The sequence below is a fragment of the Chlorocebus sabaeus genome, chromosome 4, assembly GCF_047675955.1.
Source record: "Chlorocebus sabaeus isolate Y175 chromosome 4, mChlSab1.0.hap1, whole genome shotgun sequence".
NCBI lineage: Eukaryota > Metazoa > Chordata > Mammalia > Primates > Cercopithecidae > Chlorocebus > Chlorocebus sabaeus.
In genome coordinates, this window is record NC_132907.1 from 29,925,815 (window position 1) to 29,952,853 (window position 27,039).

Genomic DNA, 27,039 nt, shown 5'->3' on the forward strand with positions numbered 1-27,039 from the left:
ACTCTGAATACTGATTGTAATACAGAAAAGCAAATGCCAGAGTTATAGCCACAGAATAAGGTAGTGAGTTAATTTGGTGGAGTTCATTTTAGGGACATTGTCCCTTGCTTTTGGTATTTTCCAACAATGGTACCATTTATGATTTTATTTTATTTTAGCCATGCCCTTTGGGTTCCCGAGATTTTCGAGAGAAACAGTGTGCAGACTTTGACAATATGCCTTTCCGAGGAAAGTATTATAACTGGAAACCCTATACTGGAGGTAATGTATAACCTGACAGAGCATTCATGCTTGAGCACTTTGCAAATATCAAAGAATATACAAATACATAAAAACAAAAACACGCATACATTCATGTACATACTAGTTAAAATTAGTGTCTGCCAATAAAAGCAGGGAAATGCTTATAGTACTATAAAGGTCTCATGGTTTATTTGCCCTGTAATAAGGTTTATATATTAGTACAAATGATCAGAAATCATTTTTTAAAACCTAATTATGTTTAACAGGTATAAAATTCCTAGAAAGGATACCTGGATATCAAAACCATGTAGTATTTTTTGAGTTCTGCTTGAGGCTTCCTTGGGGTATATGTAAGTTACATTATAATCTTTAAATGTTTGCAATTATCACCCTAAAACAAGTTATAAGAATATAAATCAGGAAACTGTGTCCTTGCTTAGTCAAAGGCCAAGATTATTGTTGTTCTTTTTCAGAGTTAGGAAACATTTTTGCTCTTTAATTTGGGCGTGTATCAAGCACTGATTGTTCAATAAGCAGATGTATTTTACACTCCCAAAATATAAATTACATTTTGTTGAAAATTTCTCTTGGAGGCCAGGCATAATGGCTCATGCCTGTAATCCCAGCACTTTGGGAGGTCGAGGCAGGTGGATCACCTGAGGTCAGGAGTTCAAGACTAGCCTGGGCAACATGGCAAAACACCGTCTCTACTAAAAATACAAAAAGTAGCTAGGTGTGGTGGCGTGCACCTGTAGACCCAGCTATTTGGGAAGCTAAGGCAGGAGAATCACTTGAACCCAGGAGGCGGAGGTTGCAGAGAGCCAAGATCACGCCACTGCACTCCAACCTAGGCGACAGAGTGAGACTCCATCTCAAAATTTTAAAAAAAGGAAATATACTCTTAAGATAAGTTTACTGTTTGCTTGCTTTTCCAGTATCTTATATTAAAAGAATTTTACAGTGACAACTTTATATTTACCACCAAGATTCTACCATTAATAACATTTTACTATACTTTGTTCATACATGTCTATTCTTCTATCCATTTATTAATCCATCTTATTTTTTGATATATTTCAATTTAAATAGCAGTCATTAATGTACTTTCCTCTAAGTACTTCAGCATGGTAACATTATCGACAGTTCAGTTATTTGTTTACTTTTTTCTCTTAAGGCAAGATTATATACAGTGACATGCAAAATTTTAACTGTGCTTTCTCTGGTTTTTGACCAATACGCACACTTTAAAAATCCTATTGCAATATGGAACATTGACTTTACCTCCAAAATTCTTCTAGTCTTTGCCTTAGTCAATTTGGACTGTGATTACAAGTTACCATAGACTGGAGATCTTAAAATATAAAATTATTTCTCAGTACTGGAGGCTGGAAATCTGAGATCGAGGTGTCAGCAAGGTTAGAGTCTGGTGAGGGCCCTCTTCTGGGTTGTGAACTGTTGTTTTCTCATTGTATCCTCACATGGCAGAAAAAGTGGGGAAAAGAGCTGTCTAAGATCCTTCTTATAAGGCTACTACTCCCATTCGGAGGGCTCCACTGTCATGACCTAGTTACCTTCCAAAGGCCTCATCTTCAAATTGGGGATTAGGATTTCAACATATGGGTTTTGGGGGGACACAAACATTCGGTCCGTAAAAGTCCTTATAGTCCTTTGCAGTCAATAGTTGCCTCTCCCTACTTCTCCTAAGAGACAAGCATCATTCTGATTTTTTTTCTCACCATAGTTTAGTTTTGCCTGTTCCAGAACCTATTGTATACAATACCGTGTTGTAAATCTTCTTTAAACCTAATGTTTTTGAGATCTATCTACATTGTTGTACATAGAAGTGGCTCACTCTAGCCAAGCGCAGTGGCAGATACCTGTAAGCCCAGCTACTTGCGAGGCTGAGGCAGGAGAATCACTTGGGTCTAGGAGTTCTCTTAAAAAAAAAAAAAAAAAGGAGTTTATTCTTTTTTACTGCTGAGCAATATTCCATAATAATAACCAGTTTTTCCATTCTGCTGTGATGGACACCTGGGTTGTTTCTAGTTTTTAGCTATTATGAGTAAACTGCTATGAACATTTGTGTACTGTCATTTTGTGGGCATATGTTTTCATTTTACTTGGGTAAATACTTAGGAGTAGAATTGCTGGGCAATAGATTAGATGTGAATTTAGTTTAGTTTTTAAAGAAACTGCCAGATGTTTTTCCAAAGTGATTGTAGCATATTTAACTCCCACTGACAATGTCTGAGGGTTCTATTTGCTGTACATCTTTGTCAATATTTGGTCTTTTCAGTCTTCTTCTGGAGGGAGTAGAGTGGTATTTCAATAAAATTTCCATTTCCATTTTCTAATGATAATGTTAAGCATGTTTTCATATATTTATTGGCCATTATATATCTCCTTTTGTACTGTCTATTCAAATCTTTTGCCTATTTTTAATTGAGTTGTTTACCTTCTCAAGTGGTAGTCATTTATAAGTTTTACAAATGTTTTGTCACATTCTGTGGCTTTCCCATTACTTTTTAAATGGTGGTTTTATGCATATAAGCTTTTAATTTTTCTGTTTTTAATTCCAATTTTTAAATAATTTTTCTTTCTGGTCATTGTGTTCTGTGTCCTAAGAACTCTTTGCCTACCTCAACTTAAGAAAATATTTTTTTATGTTTTCTTCCCAAAGCCTTATTGTTTAGTCCTTACATTTACATCTATGATCTATCTCAAAATAATTTTTGGTATGATTTGTATCTGTAGTGTATTTATGGATTTTCTGTTTTGTTTTGTTGATCTGTCAATCCTGTGCCAGTACCATACTGACTTGATTACTGTAACTGTATAGTCATGAACACATTTGATGTTTTTTATAAGAGTTCTTCCAATATGCTAACTTACTTACTTTTTCATGTAAATTTTTGCATCAATTGTTAATCTCCACAGAGAAACCTGCTGGACTTATGAATGGCGTTATGTTGAATCTATAGATCAATTGAGGGATAACTGAATATTAAACCATATTGAATTTTACAATTTTTGAACATGGTATATCCCTCAATTTATTTATGTCTTTAATTTCTCCCAGCTATGTCTTGTACTTTTTTTTTTTTTTTTTTTTTTTTGAGGCGGAGTCTCGCTCTGTGGCCCAGGCTGGACTGCAGTGGCCAGATCTCAGCTCACTGCAAGCTCCATCTCCCGGATTTACGCCATTCTCCTGCCTCAGCCTCCCGAGTAGCTGGGACTACAGGCGCCCGCCACCTCGCCCGGCTAGTTTTTTTTTTGTATTTTTTAGTAGAGACGGGGTTTCACTGTGTTAGCCAGGATGGTCTCGATCTCCTGACCTCGTGATCCGCCCGTCTCGGCCTCCCAAAGTGCTGGGATTACAGGCTTGAGCCACCGCGCCCGGCCTATGTCTTGTACTTTTAAGTGTAAGGTCCTGCATGTACTTTACTAAATTGATTCCTGAGTAATTTATGGTTTTGACACTATTCTTAATTAAACTTTTGAAAATTCCATTGATATTTGTATATTAACTTTGTATTCTGTGACCTTTCTAAATACCCATATTTTTTTCTTTCTTTTTTTTTTTTTTTTTTTTTTTTTTGAGACAGAGTCTGGTTCTGTCGTCCAGGCTGGAGAGCAGTGGCTCAATCTTGGCTCACTGAAACCTCCACCTCCTGGGCTCAAGCGATCCTTCCACCTCAGCACCCTGAGTAGCTGAGACTACAGGTGCACACTGTCATGTCCAGCTAGTTGTATTTTTTGTAGACACAGAGTTTTGCCATGTTGCCCAGGTTGGTCTCCAACTCCTGGGCTCAAGTGATCCACATGCCACAACCTCCCAAAGTGCTGGAATTATACACCCAGCCTAAATTCCCATATTCTAATTGTTTTACAGATGCTCAGGATTTTTTTGATAAACAGTCATGTTGTCCTGAAATAGAGACAATCTATTCAAATCTTTATGCCTTTTATTTCATTTTCTTGCCTTAATGCACTGGATTGGGCCTAGAGTATAATTTTTACATGTACTGATTATATTTTTTATTCTTTATCCTATTAATATGCTGAGTGACCTGATAGATTTGACAATCTCAAACCAAGAATTTTTTTTTTTTTTTTTTTTTTTTTTGAGACAGGGTCTTGCTCTGTTGCCAAGGCTGGAGTGCAGTGGTGTGATCATGGCACACTGCAGCCTCAACCTCCTGGGCTCAAGCATCCTCCCACCTCAGCCTCCTGAGTAGCTGGGACTGCAGGTGTGTGCCACCATGCCTGGATAATTTTTGTATTTTTTGTACAGATGGAGTTTTGTCATGTTGCCCAGGCTGGTCTCCAATGCCTGGGCTCAAGCAATCCACCCATCTCAGCCTCCCAAAGTGCTGGGATTACAGGCATGGGCCAATGGGCCCAGCCTCAAACCAAGCTTATATTCCTAGGATAAACCGCATGTAATCATGATGTATTATTTTTTATTTATTATTGTGTTTAACTTAATTGATAATGTTTTATTATGGATATTTGCATCTGTGTTTAAATTTGTAAATATTTTTCTTGTAATTTGTAAATATTTTTCTTGTGACGTCTTTGATAAGTTTTGGTATCAGATGCATTCTGGTTTCCTGAAATAGAATCTTTATTTATTTTCAAAAGAATTTTAGGATTGGTATTATTTATTCCTTAGAATAGATTTCACTAGTAAAACCAGCCAGGCTTGATATTTTCTTTGTGAAAACCTGTTATTAAAAATTTAACTCCCTTAAGAGAAAAGGGCTATTTAGGTTTGTTGTGTGCTTTTTTAAAAAATTTCTCATGGGGTTTTTTTGCTTACTTTTTTTTTTTCTTTTTTGAAACAAGGTCTCCCTCTGTCGCCCAGGCTGCAGTGCAGTGGCCCAATCGTATCTCACTGCAGGCTCGATCTCCCGAGCTCAAGAGATCCTTCTTCCTCAGCCTCCTGAGTAGCTGGCCACCACACCGGACTAATTAATATTTCATTTTTATTTTTAGTAGAGACTACATCTTGCTATATTGTCTAGGCTGGTCTCAAACTCCTAAGCTCAAGGGATTCTTCAATCTCAGCCTGCCAAAGTACTGGGATTATAGGTGTGAGCCACCATGCCTGGCTTTGTTTCAGTTTTTGATTTTGCGTCTTTAAGAAATTTATGTTATACCCATGTGGTCCAGTTTATTGATATAAAATTGATCATAACATTCTCTTATTATGCCATTTAATATTAATATTTATAAAATCTGTAGTGATGTATGCTTTCATTTCTGATATTGATAATTTGTGTTTTCACTGTTTTTCTTGGTCAGTCTTGTTTGGGATTTAACAATTTTATTTATCTTTTCAAAGAACCAAATTTTTGCTTTGGTAGTCTTTCCTATAATTTGTCTCTTTTTCTAACTTATTTATTTTTGTTCTTATAGTTATTATTTTCTTATTTATTTTCAGTTTCTTTTGCTCTTTTACATTTCCAAAATTTGATGTTATATTTTTATAGCTTTTAGTTCAAACTATTTTGTTTACATTGTGAGTTCTTTGACCTCTGGGTTACTTAGAACCATTTTGTTTTAATTTCCAAATATTTGAAATTTTCTAGAATTTTTTGTTGTTCATATATAATTTAATTTCATTAAGATTAGAGAATAGGCCAGGTGTGGTGGATCATGCCTATAATCTCAGCACTTTGGGAGGCCAAGGTGGGAGGATTTCCTTAGCCCAGGAGTTGGAGACCATCCTGGGCAACATAGTGAGACCTTGTCCATACAAAAAATAAAAAATTAGTTGGGTGCAGTGGTACATGCCTGTAGTCTCAGCTACTCAGGAGGCTGAGGTTGGAGAATCACTTGAGCTCAAGAGGTGGAGGCTACAGTGAGCTATGATCACACCACTGTAGAGTGAGAACCTGTCTTAGAAAAAAGAAAGAAAAAAGATTAGAGATTACTCTTTTCTTGGTGAATGTTCTATGTATACTTGGAAAGTAATGTTTTCTTCTGTTATTGGCTATATAGTGTTCTATAGATATCTATGAGATCAACTTGGTTGAGAATGTTGTTCAATCTTTTATATTCTTTCTGATTTTTTTCTACCCTTATTGTATCAATTATTGAGAGTGGTGTGTTAAAATCTCCAACTATTATATGGCTTTGCTTTCATTTTTAAGAAGATTTTGCTTCATGTATTTGAATCTTTTTTATTAGGTGCATATACCTTTGAAATTGTTTTGCCATAGTATAGGAGAAGTGTCTGAAATAATTTACAGACTTAATAATTACCATCTATGTAATTTCATGCATATTGAATTAATCCTAAATTCATACTAAGCATTAACTTAAGGTAATTGGTTAATATGACCTTTCATTTAGAAAATTATTTTAATTCCTTTCTGGAATTAACAACTGTATTAGTCAGGGTTCTCTTTTTTTTTTTTTTTTTTTTTTTTTTTTTTTGAGACGGAGCCTCGCTCTGTGGCCCAGGCTGGAGTGCAGTGGCCGGATCTCAGCTCACTGCAAGCTCCGCCTCCCAGGTTTACGCCATTCTCCTGCCTGAGCCTCCTGAGTAGCTGGGACTACAGGCGCCCGCCACCTCGCCCGGCTAGTTTGTTTTTGTGTTTGATTTTTGTATTTTTTAGTAGAGACGGGGTTTCATTGGGTTAGCCAGGATGATCTCCATCTCCTGACCTCGTGATCCGCCCGTCTCGGCCTCCCAAAGTGCTGGGATTACAGGCTTGAGCCACCGCGCCCAGCCTTAGTCAGGGTTCTCTAGAGGGACAGAACTGATGGAATATATATAAAGGGGAGTTTATTAAGTATTAGCTCACACAATCACAGAGTCCCACAGTAGGCCATCTATAGGCTGAGGAGCAAAGAGAGCCAGTCTGAGTTTCAGAATTGAAGAGCTTGGAGTCAAATGTTCGAGGGCAGGAAGCATCCAGCATGGGAGAAAGATGTAGTCTGGGATGCTAGGCCAGTCTCTCTTTTCACATTTTTCTGCCTGCTTATATTCTAGCCTGGCTAGCAGCTGAGTAGATTGTGCCCACCCAGATTAAGGGTGGGTCTGCCTTTCCCAGCCCACTGACTCAGATGTTAATCTCCTCTGGCAATACCCTCACAGACACACCCAGGATCTGTACTTTGTATCCTTCAATCCAATCAAGTTGACACTCAGGATTAACCATCACAACAGCCTTACTGTTTTTCCCCAGTTTCCCTGACATATAATTGACAAATAAAAATTGTATATAGTTAAGGTGTATAATGTAATGTTTTGATACACATATATACTGTGAAATGATTACCATAATCAAGCTAATTAATGTATCCATCACCTCACATAGTTACCTTCTTTCTGTGTATGATGAGAATACCTAAGATCTACTCTCAACAAATTTAAAATACACTATACATTATTCTTAACTATACTATATTAGATCTCTAGAACTGATCCCTCTTATAACTGAAAGCTTGTACCCTGTGAGCAACATCTCCCTATTTCCACCTAATCCCTGATAAGCACCCTTCTCTCTATGAGTTTGACTTTTTTAGATTCCACATATAAGTGAGATCATACAGTATTTGTATCTGACTTATTTCTCTCAGCATGATGTGCCCCAGCATTTCTTTATTTCTTTCTCATTTAAGATGGAATGATATTTCATTCTATATATCTGTATAAAACAATTTTCTTATCCATTCATCTGTTGACAGACACTTGGGTTGTTTCCATATCTTGACTAATGTGAATAATGCTTCAGTGAACATGGGAGTGTAGGTATCTCTTCAAGATAGTGATTTCATTTCCTTTGGATATATACCCAGAAGTGGGATTGCTGGATCATATGGTTATTCTATTTTTAATTTTTGGAGAAGCCTGCATACTGTTTTCCATAATGGCACTGCTAGTTTACATTCCCACCAATAATGTATATAAGAATTTTCTTTTCTCCACATCCTTACCTATACTTATTATCTTGTGACTTTTTTATACTAGCCATCCTAACATGTGTGAGGTAATATCTCATGGTGGTTTTTATTTGCCTTTCCCTTATGATTAGTGATTTTGTACACCTTTTCATATACCTGTTGGCCATTTGTATCTCTTCTTTGGGAAAAAAAATGTCTATTCACATTCTTTGCCTATTTTTTAACTAGTTTTTTTTTTAAAAACTAGTGAGTTGTATGAGTTCCTTGTATGTTTTGGGTATTTTCTCCTATTCTGTGGATTGCCTTTTCATTATATTGATCGTTTCCTTTGCTGTGCAGAAACTTTTTAGTTTGACATAGCCCTACTTGTTTATTTTGGCATTTGTTGTCTGTGCTTTTGGTGTCACATCCAAGAAATCATTGCCAAGACCATCGTGCTGGAGCTTTGCCCTTACATTTTCTTCTAGTAGTCTTATGTTTAATTCTTTAATCCCATTTCAGTTGATTTTTGTGTATAGTATAAACATCCAATTTCTTTTTCTTTCTTTCTTTTTTTTTTTTCCTTTTTTGCATGTGAACATCTATTTTCCCCAACAGCACTTATTGAAGTGCTCCTCTCCTCACTCTATTTTCTTGGCACCTTTGTCAAAGATTAGTTGACTATATATGCATGGGCTTATTTTCAGGCTTAATATTTGTTCCATTGCTCTACTTATCTGTTTTAATAAAATATTATACTGTTCTGATTGCTACAGGTTAGTAATATAGTTCAAAATCAGGAAGTGTGATGCCTCTAGCTTTGTTGTTCTTGCTTAAGATTGCTGTGGCTATCTGGAGTCTTTTTAGTTTCATATGAATTTTAGGATTTTTTTTTCTATTTTTATGAAAAATATCATTGGAATTTTGATAGAGATTGCATTGAATCCATAGATCACTTTGGGAAGTATGGACATTTTGACAATATTGATCTTTCCAATCCGTGAACACATGACATCTTTCCGCTATTTGTGTGTTCTTCAATTTTTTTCATCAGTGTTATATCTATTTTTGATGCTATTATAAATAAGATTGTTTTCTTAATTTCTGTCTTATGTAATTCATTGTTGGCCTATAGAAATGGACTGATTTTTGTTTGTTGATTTTAGTGTCTGTATTTACTGAATTTTGGTATTAGTTCTAACAGCTTTTGGTGGAGCCTTTAGGGTTTTCTATGTATAAGAATATGTTGTCAGCAAACAGAGACAATTTTTCTTCTTCCATTCCGTCTTACATGCCTTTTGTTTCTTTTTCTTGCTTACTTGCTCAGACTAGGACTTTAGTACTATATTGAATGGAAGTAGTGAGAATGGGCATCGTTACCTTGTTCCTGATCTTAGAGGAAAAAATGTCAGCCTTTCATCACTGAGTACGATGTTAGCCGTGGGCTTGTCATATAGGACATTTATTGTGTTGAGGTATATTCTTTCTATCCTTAATTTTTATAATGAAAAAATATTGAATTTTGTCAGATGCTATTTTTGCATCTATTGTAACGATCATTTGGATTTTCTCCTTCATTTTGTTAACATGGTGTATTACAGTGCCTGATTTGTGTATGTTGAATCATCCTTGCATCCTCAGGATAAACCCTACTTGATCATGTTGAATGATCCTTTTAATTTGCTATTTAATTTAATTTGCTAGTATTTTGTCAAAAATTTTTACATCCATGTTCATCAGGGATATTGGCCTGTAATTTTCTTTTCTGTTAGTATCATTGTCCGGCTTGTTATCAGGGTAATGCTGCCCTCATAAAATGCATTTGGAGTATTTCCTTCTCTGCAATGTTTTTGAAAGAGTGTAAGAAAAATGGATCTTAATTCTTCTTTGAATGTTTGGTATAAATCACTGGTGAAGTATAATATTGCACTTTTATTTGATGAGAGGTTTTTTGTTTTGTTTTTTCTTAGTGTTTCAGCCTCTCTTCTTATTAATGTTCTGTTCAGATTTTCTATTCAGACTTCATGATTCAGTCTTTGTTGTATGTCTCTAGAACTTTATTCATTTCTTCTAGTTTAAATTGTTGACATATAAGTGTCCGTAGTAGTCTCATGGTCCTTTGCATTTCTGTGGTGTCCGTTGTAATGTCTCCTCTTTCATTTCTGATTTTTATTTGAGGCTTTTCTCTTTCTCTCCTAGTGTAGCTAAAGATATGTTAATTTTGTTTATCTTCAAAAAAACCAACTCAGTTTTGTTTATCTTTTCAATTCGTTTTCTTTTCTCTATTTATTTCTGCCCTGAGCTTTGTTATTTTGTTCCTTCTTCTAACTTTGGGGTTAGTTTATTCTTCCTTTTCTAGTTCCTTGAGATGTAAAGTTAAGTTGTTTGTTTGAAATCTTTCTCCTTTTTTCATGTTAGACATTTATTGCTATAAGCTTTTCTCCTTGAAGTGTGTTTGCAGCATCTCATAAGTTTTGGAATGTTGTGTTTCTGTTTTTACTTGTCATAAGGTTTTTTGTTTGTTTGTTTTGTTTTTGTTTTTTTTTGTTGTTGTTTGTTTGTTTTTGAGACACAATCTTATTTAGTCATCCAGGCTGGAGGGCAGTGATGCAATCTTGGCTGACTGCAACCTCTGCTTCCCGGGGTCACGTGATTCTCCTGCTTCAGCCTTCCGAGTACCTGGGATTACAGATGTGTAGCACCATAACTGGCTAACTTTTTGTAGTTTTAGTAGAGACTAGGTTTCAACGTGTTGACCTGGCTGGTCTCAAACTCCTGACCTCAAGTGATCCACCTACCTTGGCCTCCCAAAGTGCTGGGATTACAGGTGTAAGCCACCACACCTAGCTGCTTGTCATAAGATACTTTTAAATTTACTTTTTTATTTCTTCTTTGGCCCATTGATTGTTCAGGAGCACGTTCTTTAATTTCCACATATTTGTGAATTTTCCCATTTTCTTTTTGTAACTGATTTCTAGTTTTATACCATTGTGGTCAGAAAAATGCTTGATATGATTTCAATCTTAAATTTGTTAAGACTTGTTTTGTGGCCTAACATATATGTATCCTGGAAAATTTTCTGTGTGGGCTTGAAAAGATAGTATATTTTGATGCTTCTGGATGGAATTTTTTGTATGTCTATTCATTCTATTTGCTCTAAAGTATAATTCAAGTGCATCTTTTTCTTATTGGGATCCTCTCTGGATGATCTATCCATTGTTGAAAGTAGACTACTGAAGTATCTTCCTATTGAATTGTTGTCTATTTCTCTCATTGTATTTTAATATTGCATTATATATTTAGGTACTCCAATGTTGGGTGCATATTTACAATGGTAAATTGTACTGAATTCATGAATTGACTCCTTTATCATTATATAGTGACTTTGTCTCTTGTTACAGTTTTTGACTAATAGCCTATTTTGCCTGATAGAAGTATAGCTCTCCCAGCTCTGTTTTGGTTTCTGTTTCCATGGAATATATTTTCCCATCACTTCACTTTTAGTCTATGTGTGTTATTAATCTGAAGTGAGTCACTTGTAGGCAATATAGAGTTGTCTTGTTTTTTTAAAAAAAATTCATTTTGTTTTTCATTGTAGAATTTAATCCATTTACATTTATAGTAATTATGTTTCAATAATTACTATTTATATCTTGTCAATTGTTTCTGGCAGTTTTATAGACTTTTTTGTTTCTTTATTTTTCTCTGGCTGTCTTCCTTTGTAATTTGATGATTTTCTGTAGTAGTATGCTTTGATTTCATATATATATATATAGCAGATATATATATATCTGCTATAGGTATTTTCCTTTGTGATTACCATGAAGCTTATATAAAAATCTATAGTTATAATAGTCTGTTTTAAGCTGTTAACAACTTACCTTCAATCATATACAAAAATTTGACACTTTTACTCTTCTATTTTATATTTTTGATGTTATAGTCTTATCTTTTTATATTGTAGTCCATTCACAAGTTAGTGTAGCTATCAGCCTCTTCTGGCCTGCAGGGATTCTGCTGAGAAATCTGCTGATAGACCTATGGAGTTCCCTTGAATGTTATGAATCTTTTTTCTCTTGCCTTCAAAATTCTTTGTCCTTGATTTTTGACAGTTTAATTATAATGTGTGTGTGAAGTCTTCATTGGGTTGAGCCTTATTAGAGATCTTTGAGCTTCATGTATTTGAATGTCCATATTGCTCTCTAGATTTGGGAAGTTTTCAGCCATTATTTCTTTAAATAAGCCTATTCCACTTTCTTTTCCATGTAAGATTCCTATAATGTGAAAATGTAGTTATCGTGGTGATGTCCCATAAATCCTTTTTATTCTTTTTCCTCTGACTGGAGATTTTTAAATGACCCCTCTTCAAGTTCATAGATTCTTTCCTCTGCTAGATCAAGTCTACTGTTGATGCTCTCTATTGCATTTTTTCATTTTATTCATTGTTTTCTTCACCTCCAGAATCTGTTTTGATTAATGATTTCTGTCTCTTTATTGAACTTCTCACTTTGTTCATGTATTGTTTTTCTGATTTCATTAAGTTGTCTGTGTTCTCTTATAGTTCCCTCCCCTTCCTTGAAACAATTATTTTGAATTGTTTTTCATGCCATTCATTGATCTCCATGTCTTTGGGGTTGGTTGTTGGAATATTACTATGTTTCTTCAGTGGTATCATGTTTTCTTGATTTTTATTCTGGTTCCTTGAAGTATTGTGTTGCTGTCTTTGCATTTGGAGAATGCAGTCTTTACTGATTGGCTTCCAGAGAAAAATGTCTTCACCATACAGCCCAGTTAAAGATTCTGAGGCTCTCTCAGACCTTTTCTATGGATGTGCCTACTCCACACCTCTTATTCTGTCTTGGGGAGGAATTCTTAAGAATGTACCCCTCTCGGCCGAGACGGGCGGATCACGAGGTCAAGAGATCGAGACCATCCTGGTTAACACGGTGAAACCCCGTCTCCACTAAAAAATACAAAAAACTAGCCGGGCGTGATGGCGGGCGCCTGTAGTCCCAGCTACTCGGGAGGCTGAGGCAGGAGAATGGCGTGAACCCGGAAGGCGGAGCTTGCAGTGAGCAGAGATCTGGCCACTGCACTCCAGCCTGGGCGACAAAGCGAGACTCTGCCTCAAAAAAAAAAAAAAAAAAAAAAGAATGTACCCCTCTCTGGATTCCACAAAGCTGAACCAGGTGCTGAGAGCCTCCTGTTTGTTTTTTCTAGGGTGGTTTCCTAAATGCTCAAGTCGTGACTTCTCCCAATCCTGCAAAGTTGTGGTGGCTGTCTGCATAAACTGCTTACACTTTCATCCATGGGAGCATGCTTGGGCAGCTGGCATATAGCAGTTGGGGGAGGATGGGGCATGCAGAGTTTTTGACGCAACTGTTGGCTAGTTGTGAGGTGGCCCATAGGCAAAACATCTTAAATGGCTCATGAGTTGGCTTCCCAACAGAGCCCGTGGAGTGGTTACTTGGGCCTATGGCCTCTCGCCTCTACTCCCAGGCTCTTCCAACCACTTAGCCATGCTGATCACCTCAGTATTCTGGATGAGGCAAGGAAACAGTAGGACTCTTAGGCAGTGTCCCACACAGCTAGGGGAGCTTGGTGCTTACTCTCTGTACTCTCACTTTCCCCTGTGGGAGAATCACAGGCTGGGGAGGGTGGCAGGGAGTCTCTCTTTTCACTGAGCTGTGCTGCCTTGAGGGAGGTGTGATACAGGTGAAGTGAAACTGGTCTTAAACCTCTTCAATTTATCTGTTTGGGGATTTTTTTTTTCTCCAATGGCATGCTGGAACTTTTCTGCTGGAGTCCCATGAAAGTACACTTGCCTATAAGTAGCTGTCAGAATTGATCTTTCTGCAGGAAGATGACAATAGAAAGCTCCTCTTCCACCATCTTGCTGATGTCACTCTAGTACCTTTTCTGAAAGCTCATTATTATTTTTTTTTTAATTTTTTCTGAAAGCTCATTATATCAGAAGAAGCTGAACACATCTTCAGCAGTAAACAAGAAACTTATTCCCATTTTCATCACATAATATAGTGGGCTAAGGATTATAACCATAGTATTTATATGTCCTGCCTATCAAATATTACCTTACATAATTAATGTTAAAATGGAATAAACAGAAGACTCAGCTTCTCTTTTAAAAGCCTAATGCATAAAATGCTATATTAAATTCCAAAGCATTATGATAAAAAAATAAGAGAAGAACTGTATTAGGTAATAATGAAGAAATTTCTGTTAAGATTCATGGACATTTAGGGTAATTTAGTTCATGAGAATCATATAAAAATAAATATAAGTAGTTTTGTTATCAGTTTGGGAAGAAATTATTTTATTTATTACTTGTTATTTCTATGCTCAGTATGGCAAAATTAATCATTAATCATTAACCTAAGGCTAAAAATCACATTATAAGTTAGACAGAAGCTCTATAGCCTAGAAACATTGAAAATGGAAGAAAACATAGACTCAGGCCAGAGGTTGTAAGTTGGCAATTTAGGGACCAGTTTTTATCTGCATACATACTTTAGCCTCCCATAGTTTTTTTTTTTTTTTTTTTTTTTAACAAAACTTTGGATCAGTTGTTACATTTAAAAACAAGAAGAGTTTAGATGGGAAAAAAAACTTAAGTTTTCATCTCTTCTTGAAAAAACAGACTGACAATATTGGACTATCTTCTTGCATAACAGCATTCAACTGTACAGTTGAACAACGTTCAACTGTAGCAGTGATCTCCTTTATTGGAATATGTTCTCTCTAATTTATCATTGACTCTACCACCCAGTCTATTTTTTTTTTTCTTTACTTACCGTCAACCTGCAGAAACATGATTTCTAAGAACTTCACTGAGATGCAGGCACGTCATTTCATCTTTCTGCTTTATTTCCTTTATTAGAAGTAGTCTTTATTTCAAAGAGAAATTTTAGCAGCATAATTAGATATGGTCAAAGTGATGAAATAGAGGTACAAAAGAAAATATTTTAAGTCATGATTTAGTCAATAATTACATTTTTATAAATAGTAGCTTTATCATGTGCTGCTTTTAATACAATAACTCCACATTTATTGCTATTTTTCAATATACTGTAGTTATGATATGTACTCTGTTTTTTTAAAATTTCTATTAGTTAAGCCTATTTTTAACTTCAGCCTTAACACAAATTTCAATGACAAAATGAAAATGTTCAAATTACTATATGTATTTATTCACAAAGAAAATTAGTGTTTTAATTATTCAAATGTAATACTATATTTTATATTTATCTTTGATTAATTTGATGAGAATTATTCAAATTTAAAGTTATAGTTAATTTTAGTTTTGATTTGCTAATCATAAAAATTTATATCCTTGCTAAATCCAGGTTCACAGACTATGATATGTTTAAGGCAGGTACAAATTTAGTTTTATTTTATTTTATAACTACCACATCCTTGCTTGATGTAGCAGAGTTTTTGTATCAGCTTCAGTAACATATGTAGCAGAAACTTCTATTTGTTAGACAAGGTTCTTTTTGCAAGCATCCTTAAAGTTTATTTTCTTAGGTTTTTTAAAAAAATTGCTTTTCTTGGCCGGTGCAGTGGCTCACGCCTGTATAATTCCAGCACTTTGGGAAGCAGAAGTAGGTGGATCACCTGAGGTTAGGAGTTCAAGGCCAGCCTGACTAACATGGTGAAACCCTGTCTCTACTAAAAATACAAAAATTAGATGGGCATAGTGGCAGGCGCCTGTAATCCCAGCTACTCAGGAAGCTGAGGCAGGAGAATCTCTTGAATTCAGGAGGCAGAGGTTGCAGTGAGCCGAGATGGCGCCATTGCACTCCAGGCTGGGCGACAGAGTGAGACTCCATCTCAAAAAAAATTGTTTTTCTTTCATTTTTTTTTTTTTTAAAACATTCAATTACCTTCACTATGATCCCTTTTTACCTAAATTATAAATATATAATGGAACAAGAAATATAAAATACATTATAAATATATAATTATATTACAAATATATAATGGAAATACCTGAAACTTTTAAACCTGAAAACTGCTGATTAAGTCCCCCTTTAAGTTGCACAACCAATTAAAATAAAGGTGAAATTTTAGAAAAGGAGGAAAGAAACCTACACAATCAGGCATGTAAGCAGGGAATTATGTCTACGTGAATTATAAATTTGCTATGGATAATACTGAATCACTCTTCATTAGGACAACCACTCCACTTATTTATCTTCTACTGTATTTGTCCAGGTGGGGTAAAACCTTGTGCATTAAACTGCTTGGCTGAAGGTTATAATTTCTACACTGAACGTGCTCCTGCGGTGATTGATGGGACCCAGTGCAATGCGGATTCACTGGATATCTGCATCAATGGAGAATGCAAGGTTGCTCAGATTTTACTCCTTTCTGTTGGGGTTTTTGAGACTTTTGTCTTTTTCTCATTAACTCCTATTTAATACTATGTTTAATTTTGTTAAAAAAGGAGGGCCACATTTTAGAGAAATTCAATTCCCATTAAGAATAATAAAATATATAAAGGTAAAATGACCCATTCATATTCAAGCACCATACAAATGTGCTTTATTCTGGTATTCTAGTTATTTTTACAGTAATTGCCAGAAATATGAAAATATTTTGGATTTTAATTTCCGTTATTCTTCTGTTCTGTTTACAAACAAAATGATAGAAAAAGAGAGAGAATGAGGATGCAGCTCTTATTCATATGCCTACCATATGTTCTTTTGGAAGATTATTTGATAAATTTCATAGCATAAATTTTCCTCAAAGTGTGAAACAGTAATGCTCCTCCTACTTTATCTCCTTTTGAAGCATTTACAATGGTTTTCATTGTGGAGTTAGTCTTTATCTTATTAAAGCATTTGCTTTAGGGAATTAGTCAGACTAGTTGGGAATTGTAGGAGCAAATCCATGCTATTTTCCTAGATCTGTGTATGATTGTGTCATAATAAGAAAAGCCACAAAAACCACTATTTTCACAAATTTTTTTACTTGTCTGGTTTTGTTTTACTTTAAAGAGAAGCACAAATTAAGTGCTTCAAACTGAGAAAGATGAGATAAAAAGCATCATTTTACTTAGTCTCATAATTTCTTGGAAAACTTTCTATCCTTCTGGCTACTTGTCTACAAATATATCTGATAATGATTCAGTTTGTGTATGATATTTGTGTGTGTTTATGTATCTGTGGGCAAGGGGTACTTTATTTGCTTGAAGAAAAAGTCATTTTTATGGCAGTATCCAAGTTTTTCAAATAACAAAGACCCAAGTATGGTTTTTATTCATGGATTACCTTATTTTTATTTTCTTTACTGGAAAAACAAGCAAATAAATAAGTTATATGTATTTGATTGGTTATGATTCCAAGAATTTCTCTCTTGACACACTGAATATTCCTCTGTGTTTTCAGCACGTAGGTTGTGATAATATTTTGGGATCTGACGCTAGGGAAGATAGATGTCGAGTCTGTGGAGGGGACGGAAGCACATGTGATGCCATTGAAGGGTTCTTCAATGATTCACTGCCCAGGGGAGGTGAGTATGTAGACACAACTCTTCCTCACACCTCTGGTGTACTGGGAGGAGCCAAAACCCTTGGTTTCCTCTACCCCCTTTTTTCAGATTTCTTTATTTAGGGAGATAATATTTTCTTCCCCAAATTGCTTTCAGTCATTTTAGTGTCAAACGTGGCTTCATGTAACATATTTTAAGGAAATATTCTCCCTGCTTAACTTCATTTAGCCATGTTTCTTTAAGGTGTACATTCTCACAGAGCATTGATATGAGGGGCATGTGCTGAGGAAGAAAAGGAACCATTATTATACGTGTTGAGGCTTTTAAAATATCTTGAGATGATTTTAGAGAAAAAGACTGTTAAATACTGTTTCTCTAAAATGTGTTCATGAACCCAAAGGGTAATTTGCCCATATTTCATAACTCATAAAATGCAAAGTCAAAGAAAGAATGGAATAATAAGGAAACTATTAGTATTGAATGGTTACCAAATTCTCATTTCCTGACCGAGGCTGCTTAATACTGGCTGTCTTCTGTGTTCCAGGCTACATGGAAGTGGTGCAGATACCAAGAGGCTCTGTTCACATTGAAGTCAGAGAAGTTGCCATGTCAAAGAACTATATTGGTATGTTAGACTGGTATGTTAGTTTGCTAGATTTTAGTTGATGAGGAAAAATAGCACCATATCATGAAGGAAAATGCATGCTGCTTTGAGGTAGATCACTTTCATGCTAAAAATGAAGTAAGCTCCAAGTTTTATAGGACCACATGTACAATGCTGAAGAGAAAAATTATAATTTATAGCTTACTCTTCACTGGGTTATTTTATATGTAAAAAAAAAAAAAATCGGGCCAGGCGTGGTGGCTCATGCCTGTAATCCCAGCACTTTGGGAGGCCAAGGTGGGCGGATCACAAGGTCAGGAGATCGAGACCATCCTGGCTAACACGGTGAAACCCCGTCTCTACTAAAAATACAAAAAACATTAGCTGGGCATGGTGGCGGGCATCTACAGTCCCAGCTACTCGGGGGGCTGAGGCAGGAGAATGTCGCGAACCCGGGAGGCACAGCTTGCAGTGAGCCGAGATCGCGCCACTGCACTCCAGCCTGGGCGACTGAGCGAGACTCCGTCTCAAAAAAATAAGTAAAATAAAATAAACCACTATCTCTAAGAGATATCCACACTCACATGATCGTTACAGCATTATTCGCAATAGCTAAGATATGGAAGCAACATAAGTATCTGTCAACAGATGAATGGATACAAAAACTTGTTTTATCCGTATGCAATAGAATATTATTCAGCCTTAAAAAAACAAGGAAACTTTTCATTTGCAACAATATGGATGAACCTGGAGGACATCATGCTAAGCTAAATAAGCCAGACACAGAAAGGCAAATACTGCATGATCTCACTTACATGTGGATTCTAAAAAAGTCAAACAGAGAGTGTAAGGGTATTTACGAGGGGGCAGGGAGAAGGTGGAATGGGAAGATGTTGGTCAAAGAGTACAAACTTTCAGTTATAAGAGGAATAAGTTCTGCATATCTAATATACTTCATATACTTAAAAGTTAATAAAACGTATTGTATACTTGAAATTTGTTAAGAGAATAGAGCTTATTGTCACCACATACAAAAAGGCAACTGTAGGAAGTTATGGATATGTAAATTAGCTTGATTGTGGTATTCATTTCACAATGTTTATGTATATCAAATCATCACATTGCACACCTTAAACTTACAATATTTTATTTGTGAGTTATACCTCAATAAAGCTGGAAAAAAGAAAGTATGAAAATGTTTCCCAAAATGGATGTATTATTTTATATTTCTTCAGTAATATAGAAGAATTCCAGCTGCTCTACATCCTTGTCAGTACTTGGTATTGTCAGTCTTTTTAATTTTACCCATATGGATTTTTTTTTAGTGAAGTGTCTACACAAATATTTTACCCATTTAAACATTTTTTCCTTTTTTTGAGTTATGAGTTCTTTATATATTCTGGATAGAAGTCTTTGTCTGATATATTTTATGGATATTTTCTCCTAGTTTCTGCTTGCTTCCTCATTTTTTGAAGTGTCTTTTAATTTTGATGAAATTCAATTTATTAATTTTTTAATAGTTTGTGCTTTCATGTCCTATCTTAGAAATTTTGCCTGCTCCAAGATTGAAAAGATAGTTTTCAATATTTAAGAAGCTATAGTTTTTATTTTTATGTTTAAATATATGGTCTACAAAATATAAAATATATTCATTAAATGTAAAATACAAATACAAAATACAGTCATTAAAGACGTGTATTGTGCATACTACGACTGATACCTGTGAGGGGGAGAGACAACCAGGCAAATCTATTTGGGGAAGAACAATTATTTATTTACTTGAGTAACACCCTGTCCTTTGATTTAACACTTAGAGTAATGAACTTAAGACTTGAAACTATGATAAGAAATGTAAGATGCATGAAATTCAAAAATAAAATTGAAAAACAAACACATGTAGTCATTTTAAGTTAATTTTTATATAAGGTATAAAGTAAGGGTTGATGTTCCATTTTTTCATATGAATATTCAATTGCTGTAACACTGTTTGTTGAAAAGACTATCACTTCTTCCATTGAATTACCCTGACACATTTGTGAGAGATCAGTTAAGCATACATGGATGAGTCTATTTCTCTTCTCACCCATGGATCTAGGTTTCTGTTCTTAAACCAACACCACACTGTATTGAGTAATCAAACTTCCCAGTGGGTCTCAAAATGTGCTCTTTCTCAAAATTATTTTTGCTTTTCTAGGTCCTTTGTATTTCTATATACATATTAGCATGAACTTGTCAATTGAGACAAGTCTTTTTATACAAAAAGAGAGTATATGGAATCTATAGATTAAATTGTGGAGAATTGACATCTTAAAAATATTGAGTTTTCTAATATGTGAAAAGATTTACCTCTACATTTATTTAGGTCTTTTTAAAATTTTTTCACCAATGTTTCATTTTTAGTATATAGGTCTTGCACACATGTTCTGTTAAATCTAATCATGCTTTTTGGTGCTATTGTAAATACTACTGTATTTTAATTTAATTTCCAGTTTTTTGTTGTTATGTAATAATATAGTTGATTTCTTTTTATATTGCCCTCATGTCCTGAAACCTGGTTCACTCACATATTACTTCTAACAGTTGTTTTGTAAATTCATTTGGATTTTCTCTATATATTATCATGTCATCCTCGAACAAAGGCACTTTTACTTCTATCTTTCCTATCTTTATGCCCTTTATTTGTTTTTTCTTACCTTATAGTAGTGTTCATGACCTTTAGTACAATGTTGAATAAATAAGGAGACTAGGTAGCCTTTTGTTTTCAACCAATATTAAAGGCAAATCATTCCTTGTTGTTTTTAACCATTAAATATAACATTAGCTAGAAGATTTATGTAATGACTCTTTGTCAGTTTGAGGATGTTCCCTTTTATTTCTAGTTTTCTAAGAGTTTTAGTCATGAATAGGTATTGAAGATGTCTGAATCTATTGACATGATTAGGTTGGGTTTTACCCTCCCTTTTTCTGTTAATATAGTAAATGCATTGATTGATTTTCAAATGTAAAATCCATCTAATATTCTTGGGCTATAAACCACTTTTTCATGATCTATTATTACTCTTATATATTGCTGGAATTGATTTTGCTAATATTTTATTAAGAATATTTGGACCTATGTTCATGAGAGATATTTTTCTAGAGTCTTTTTCTTGTGATTTCTTTGCTGGTTTTTGTATTAGGTTAAGCCTGGCTTCATAAAATGGCTTGAGAAGTGTTCCTTTCTCCTCTCTTTTCTGGAAGAGTCTGGAGAGAATTGTTATTATTTTTTAATGTTTGATAGAATTCAACTGTGAAGCCATCTAGAATGGAGTTGTCTTTGTGGGAAGTTTTTAATGTGGGAATTTTTATAGCAAAGTTTTCAAATTTATTGGCATAAAATTATGCATAATATTTTCTTATTATCCTTTTAATATCTATAGGATCTGTAACAATGGCTCTTCTTTTCATTTTCCATATTGAAAATTTGTGTCTTCTTTCTTTACCTTGGTAATCCTAACAAGGGCTTTATTAATTGTATTGATCTTTTTAAAGAACAAGCTTATGGTTTAAATGATTTTCTCTATTGTTTGTCTATTTTGCATTACATTGATTCCCACTCTTCTGTTTGTTTCTTTTTTCTATTCACTTTGTTTAATTTGTTCTTATTTGTTCTAGCTTCTCAAGATACAAACTTAAATTACTGATTAAAAATCTTTTTTCTACTATAAAACAAGCATTTTTTTTACTATAAATTTCATCAGACATTTGATACATTGTATTTTCCTTATGAAGTTTTAAATATTTCCTTATTTATCTTGTGACCCATGGCTTAGAAAGTATTATTTAATTTCCAAATATTTTGGTGTCTCACAAATACTTTTCTGATACTGATTTCTAGTTTAATTCTATTATGAACAGAAAACACACCTTATATGATTTTAGTTTTTTGTTGAGGTTTTTTTATAGTCTGGCACATGTGCACTTGGGAAGAATGCATATTCTGCTATTTTTGGGTTAGTATACCATTACTTGCTGCCTTCTTGTTGAAGAATTACTGGAAGAATTATGTTGATATCTCCCATTAGAATTGTGGATTTGTTTACTGTTCTTATTAATGGCAAAAGCTGCGATTACTTTTGCACCAACCCAATAGTTTGTAAGATTTTTGCTTCATTTATTTTGAAACTATGTTTTAGGTGTGTAGACATTTATGATTGTTACATCTTCTTGATATATTGAGCATTTTATCATTTTCAAATGTTTCTGTATATTCCTGATAATATTCTATGACCAGTCTGGCATGGTGGCACATGCCTGTAATTCCAACCACTTGGGAGGCAGAGGCAGGAGAATCATTGAGCTCAGGAGTTTGAGATCAGCCTGGGCAACATAGTGAGATACCCATCTCTTAAAAGTATTCTTTGACCCAAAGTCTGTTTTATCTGATACCAATCTAGCTGCCCCAGCTGTCTTCTGATCAGTGTTTGCATGATAAATCTTTTTCTGTCTATTCACTTTTCATATGTAGGTACGTCTGTCTTTAAAATCTGTTTCTTTTAGGAAACATGTAGTTTGATCTTTGTTTTTTATTATGTCTAACAATCATTGCATTTTTAAATTATAGTCTTTAGTTTGGTGGGGGGTTGGGGTCAGCAACTATTTCTGTTAAGGGTCAGACAGTAAATCTTATAGTCTCTGTTACAATTATTCACTTCTACCATTGCCCTGTGCAGGCAGACATAGGTAATAAATAAATGGGTGTGACTGTGTTCCAATAGAACTTTATCTACAAAAACAGGAGGTGGGTCATAAGTTTGGTGACTTCTTGTTTAGATCATTTATATTTAATGTAATTATCAATATCGTTGGGTTTAAGCCTACTATCTTGCTGTTTTTCTGTTTGTCCTGGGTGTTTTTTTCCCTTTTATTCTCCTTTCATGTCTTCTTTTAGATTAACCATGGGTTTTATTGTATTCCATTTAATCTCTACTAAATAGCTTATTAGCTATACTTCTTTGCTCTGTTTAATTAGTGGTTGCTTTAGGATTTACAAAATGCATTTTTAATTTATCATAATACATTTCCAAATAATATTGCACCATTTTGTAAGGTCATAGAATATTATCAGGAATATAGAGAAACGTTTGAAAATGATAAAATGCTCAATATATCAAGAAGATGTAACAATCATAAATGTCTACACACCTAAAACATAGTTTCAAAATAAATGAAGCAAAAATCTTACAAACTATTGGGTTGGTGCAAAAGTAATCGTGGCTTTTGCCATTAATAAGAACAGTAAACAAATCCACAATTCTAATGGGAGATATCAACATAATTCTTTCCGTAATTCTTCAACAAGAAGGCAGCAAGTAAGAATATAAAAAACATGAAAAAACTATCCAACCAAAGGATAGTTGCGTCCTTTAATTTAATGAACATTAATGGTATACTAACCCAAAAATAGCAGAATATGCATTCTTCTCAAGTGCATATTTCCAAATAATATTGCACCATATAGTGTAAGGCCCTTGCAACAATTTACTTCCATTGTCCCATTCCATTCTCTGTGCTGTTTTTTTTTAATACTTTTTACTTCTTTATATGTTATAAATCCCACAATATATGGTTATTATTTTTGTTTCAAAGGGCCAATTATCTTTAAAAACAATTTTTAAACAAGTAAAATTATTTTGCATTTACCCACATATTTACCATTATTCCTTTCTTTGTATAGATCTCAGTTTCCATCTGTTACAAATATGTGTGTATATACATGTAATGTCATCATATTTCTTCTCATTATATTTATGTTTTCATTTAAAGTTCTTGAATATAATAGCTACTTGAAAATTATTTTCTGCTAATTCCATAATTTTTGTTATTTCTGGGTCTGTTTCTTTGGCTTTGCCTTCTTCCTGTTTGAATCACATTCTCCTCCTTTTCCACACTGGTAGTAATTTCTCATTGGATGTTGTACGTTGTGAATGTTTCTTTGTTGAGAGCCTGGATTTTGATTTATTTCTTTAAAGGGTGTTAAGTAACTTGTAGATAGGCTTGATCCTTTTGATGTTTGCTTTTGAGCTTTGTTTGGGTAAATCCAGAATATTCTTTATTCTAGACCTTGCTCAGCTCTCCTACAAAAGTATGATTCTTCTTGGGTGTCTATTGAATGGCCTGGTGATTGAAATGCAGTAGTTCTGCTTACTGCTCCACAGTAGTTTTTTTGCCTGACTTTATGTAATTTTATCCTATGCATATGCAGATCAATATTCAGCCACAGATTTTCTCCCTCATCTCTTGTTCTCTGGTCCTGCATATTCCAGCTATGTCAGCCTTCCCAGTTTCTGACCTCTCTTCTTCACTTGGTGAGACCACCATGTTCTGCTTGGGTTCTCCACCTAAAGAAAGTGTCTCCAAGCAGAAAGTTGTGGAGATCATGGTCTCTGCACAGTCCTGTTCAATGCATGAGAACAGCTGATTCACATATTTTGTGAGTTTTCTGATTATTTACAATGGGAGGGCAAGTCTAATACCAGTTATTTCAACATGAAAGTGAGTAGAAGTTCTATTTATTTGATGTTTAATCCTTTGAGATGGTTTTAGTCTCTCCAGAAACCCTTAGTGAGACCTAAATGAGTTTTTATTTTAGTTAAAATACCATTCCCTTTCTCTGAAAGCTTTTAAAAATAAGGGTACATCCAGAGTGTGTCTTGAGACAGAACACCAGTATCATCAGCCTCTTCTTTTATTTAAGAAGACTCCTTTATTTTTACACCATAATTCTGAATTATTTTCTGCATCAATAATACTCAAAAGAAAAAGATTTCTAGCCTCAGCTTTTTCCCTCTCTGGTAATTCTCTTTTCATAATGCCACATCATCTTCCTTTAGTCATTCTTACTTAATGCCTCTTAAATGGTTGGCATTTTTCTGAGCTACATTATGGCACCATTAGTTATATATTCCTAACAGCCAAGAGGTGTTAGAATTCCATCGTTTAGTAGTTGTATTTAAAAAAAAAAAAAAAAAAAAAAAAAAAACAAGGAAGTGAGAGCTCAACCTGAAGGCGAATTCAAAGGTGCTTAGTTGTTTTTATCTTTATTTTTACTATTTCATATATGACAGTCTCAGATGTCCTTATAAAACCAAATGTTTTAAACTAGACAGAAAACCACTGCAAGTGAGAGTTGAAAATAAAAATTTTTAAGTTCGGGAAAAGTTCAAGGCCAGGTAGTTCTTCTATTTGCTTGTTCCTGTCTCAAAAGGTTAATTAGATTTATTTTTTGGCAGTTAAATGAATCTTGAAAACATATCTGAAGTTAAGAAACTACAAATATTTTTGCCAGGCAAATGGAGGTTGGGAGATGACAATGGTCTGTAGTATGAAGGACAAGAGCTGGAGGTCTAGAGAGTCAGAGACTCTGTACCATGACCCTTTAGTCCTTTTGGCCTACTTGTTTATCTGGACTGATGAATCACAGTTTTTGCAATCAGCTAGCATACTAACAAAATATTAAACTGACATGTTTATTTATTTCTTGTTTGTTTATAGGAGTTTTTGTATGTTAGTACTAAAAATACTTTTTCAGCCACATGTACTTTTAAACTGTGTGTGTGTGTGTGTATATTTCTTGTAAGAGATTTTTTTTTAAGTATGCATGTTTATCTATTAACATTTTTTCTGAGTTTTCTGTATGCTTAGAAAAACTTTTCATACCCTAATATTATGAGGAAAAAAAGTTCTATATTTTCTCCTGACATTTTAAGATTTAAGTATTTTTATATTTAAATATTTACCCATCTGGCATTTATCCTTTCTCTCTTTTTTTAACTTTGTTTTTATTGAGGTGAAATTAACATTACATAAAATTAACCATTTGAAGTGAACAATTAAGTGGCGTTTAGAACATTCCAAAACATTTACATCACCCCAGAAAAAAACCATATCCATTAAGCAGATTATTCCCCATCCTCCTCGTCCTCCCCATTCCCCATCCCCTGGCAACTACCCATCTGCTTTCTGTCTCTGTGGCTTTTTACCTACTCTGGATATTTTATATAAATGAAAGCATACTATATGTGATCTTTTCTGTCTGGTCTCTTCCACTTAATGTTTTTGAGGTTCATCACATTACAGCTTGTTATCAATACTTCATTACTTGTTATGGCTGAATAACATTCAGTTACATTATAATACCACCGTGTGTTTGTTTATTCATCCATTGATGAACATTTGGGTTGTTTTGATTTGGGGCTATTGGAAATAGTGCTACTACGAATATGTGTGTCCAAGTATTTGTTTGAGTACCTGTTTTCAATTCTTCTGGATGTGTGCCTAGGAGTTGAATTGTGGCATTTATTCTTATATAAAGAATGAAATATAAATTCAGCATTTTTTTTTTTTGCCAAAAGAATAGTCTTTTGCCTTACCGCCATTTCTTGTTATCTTTCCTTTACTAATTTAAGATACGTCCTTTATCATAAACAGAATTTCAAATGTACTTGGGTATATTTCTTAAATCTGTTTGATTTGTGTTCTGTTGATCAGTCCGTGTCCAGGTGCAACAGGTCATCCCCATCCCATATCCATTTAATTACTATTTCAATATTTGGAAAGGAAAGCCTGCTCCCCACCCTCATGTTAACTCTCATCTCTAGTTATTCCTTTTCTCATAATTTTCCTTGCTAATTCCACATGTTTATTCCTCCAGGTTAACCTTTCATTGCTTTCTATTAATGACATTATAAATACTTAAGTAATATCTTCTTACCATTCACATGAAAAATCACCATTTTAATTTG

At 34.4% G+C, this 27,039-nt stretch overlaps 1 protein-coding gene across 10 annotated transcripts in view; it reads left to right on the top strand.

Annotated features, from left to right (window-relative positions):
* Positions 1-27,039, top strand: part of ADAMTS6 (ADAM metallopeptidase with thrombospondin type 1 motif 6) — a 333,405-nt gene that overhangs the window by 244,229 nt on the left and 62,137 nt on the right. For all 10 annotated transcript variants that reach the window (XR_005234665.2, XM_037982239.2, XM_037982243.2 and 7 more), the window contains 4 exons: positions 159-261; positions 16,375-16,508; positions 17,550-17,673; positions 18,197-18,277. Coding sequence is in view for 9 of the 10 variants with exons in the window: in XM_037982239.2 (XP_037838167.2) it covers positions 159-261; positions 16,375-16,508; positions 17,550-17,673; positions 18,197-18,277 (442 nt within the window). In the remaining variant the exon portion in view is untranslated. The remainder of the gene's footprint in view (positions 1-158; positions 262-16,374; positions 16,509-17,549; positions 17,674-18,196; positions 18,278-27,039) is intronic.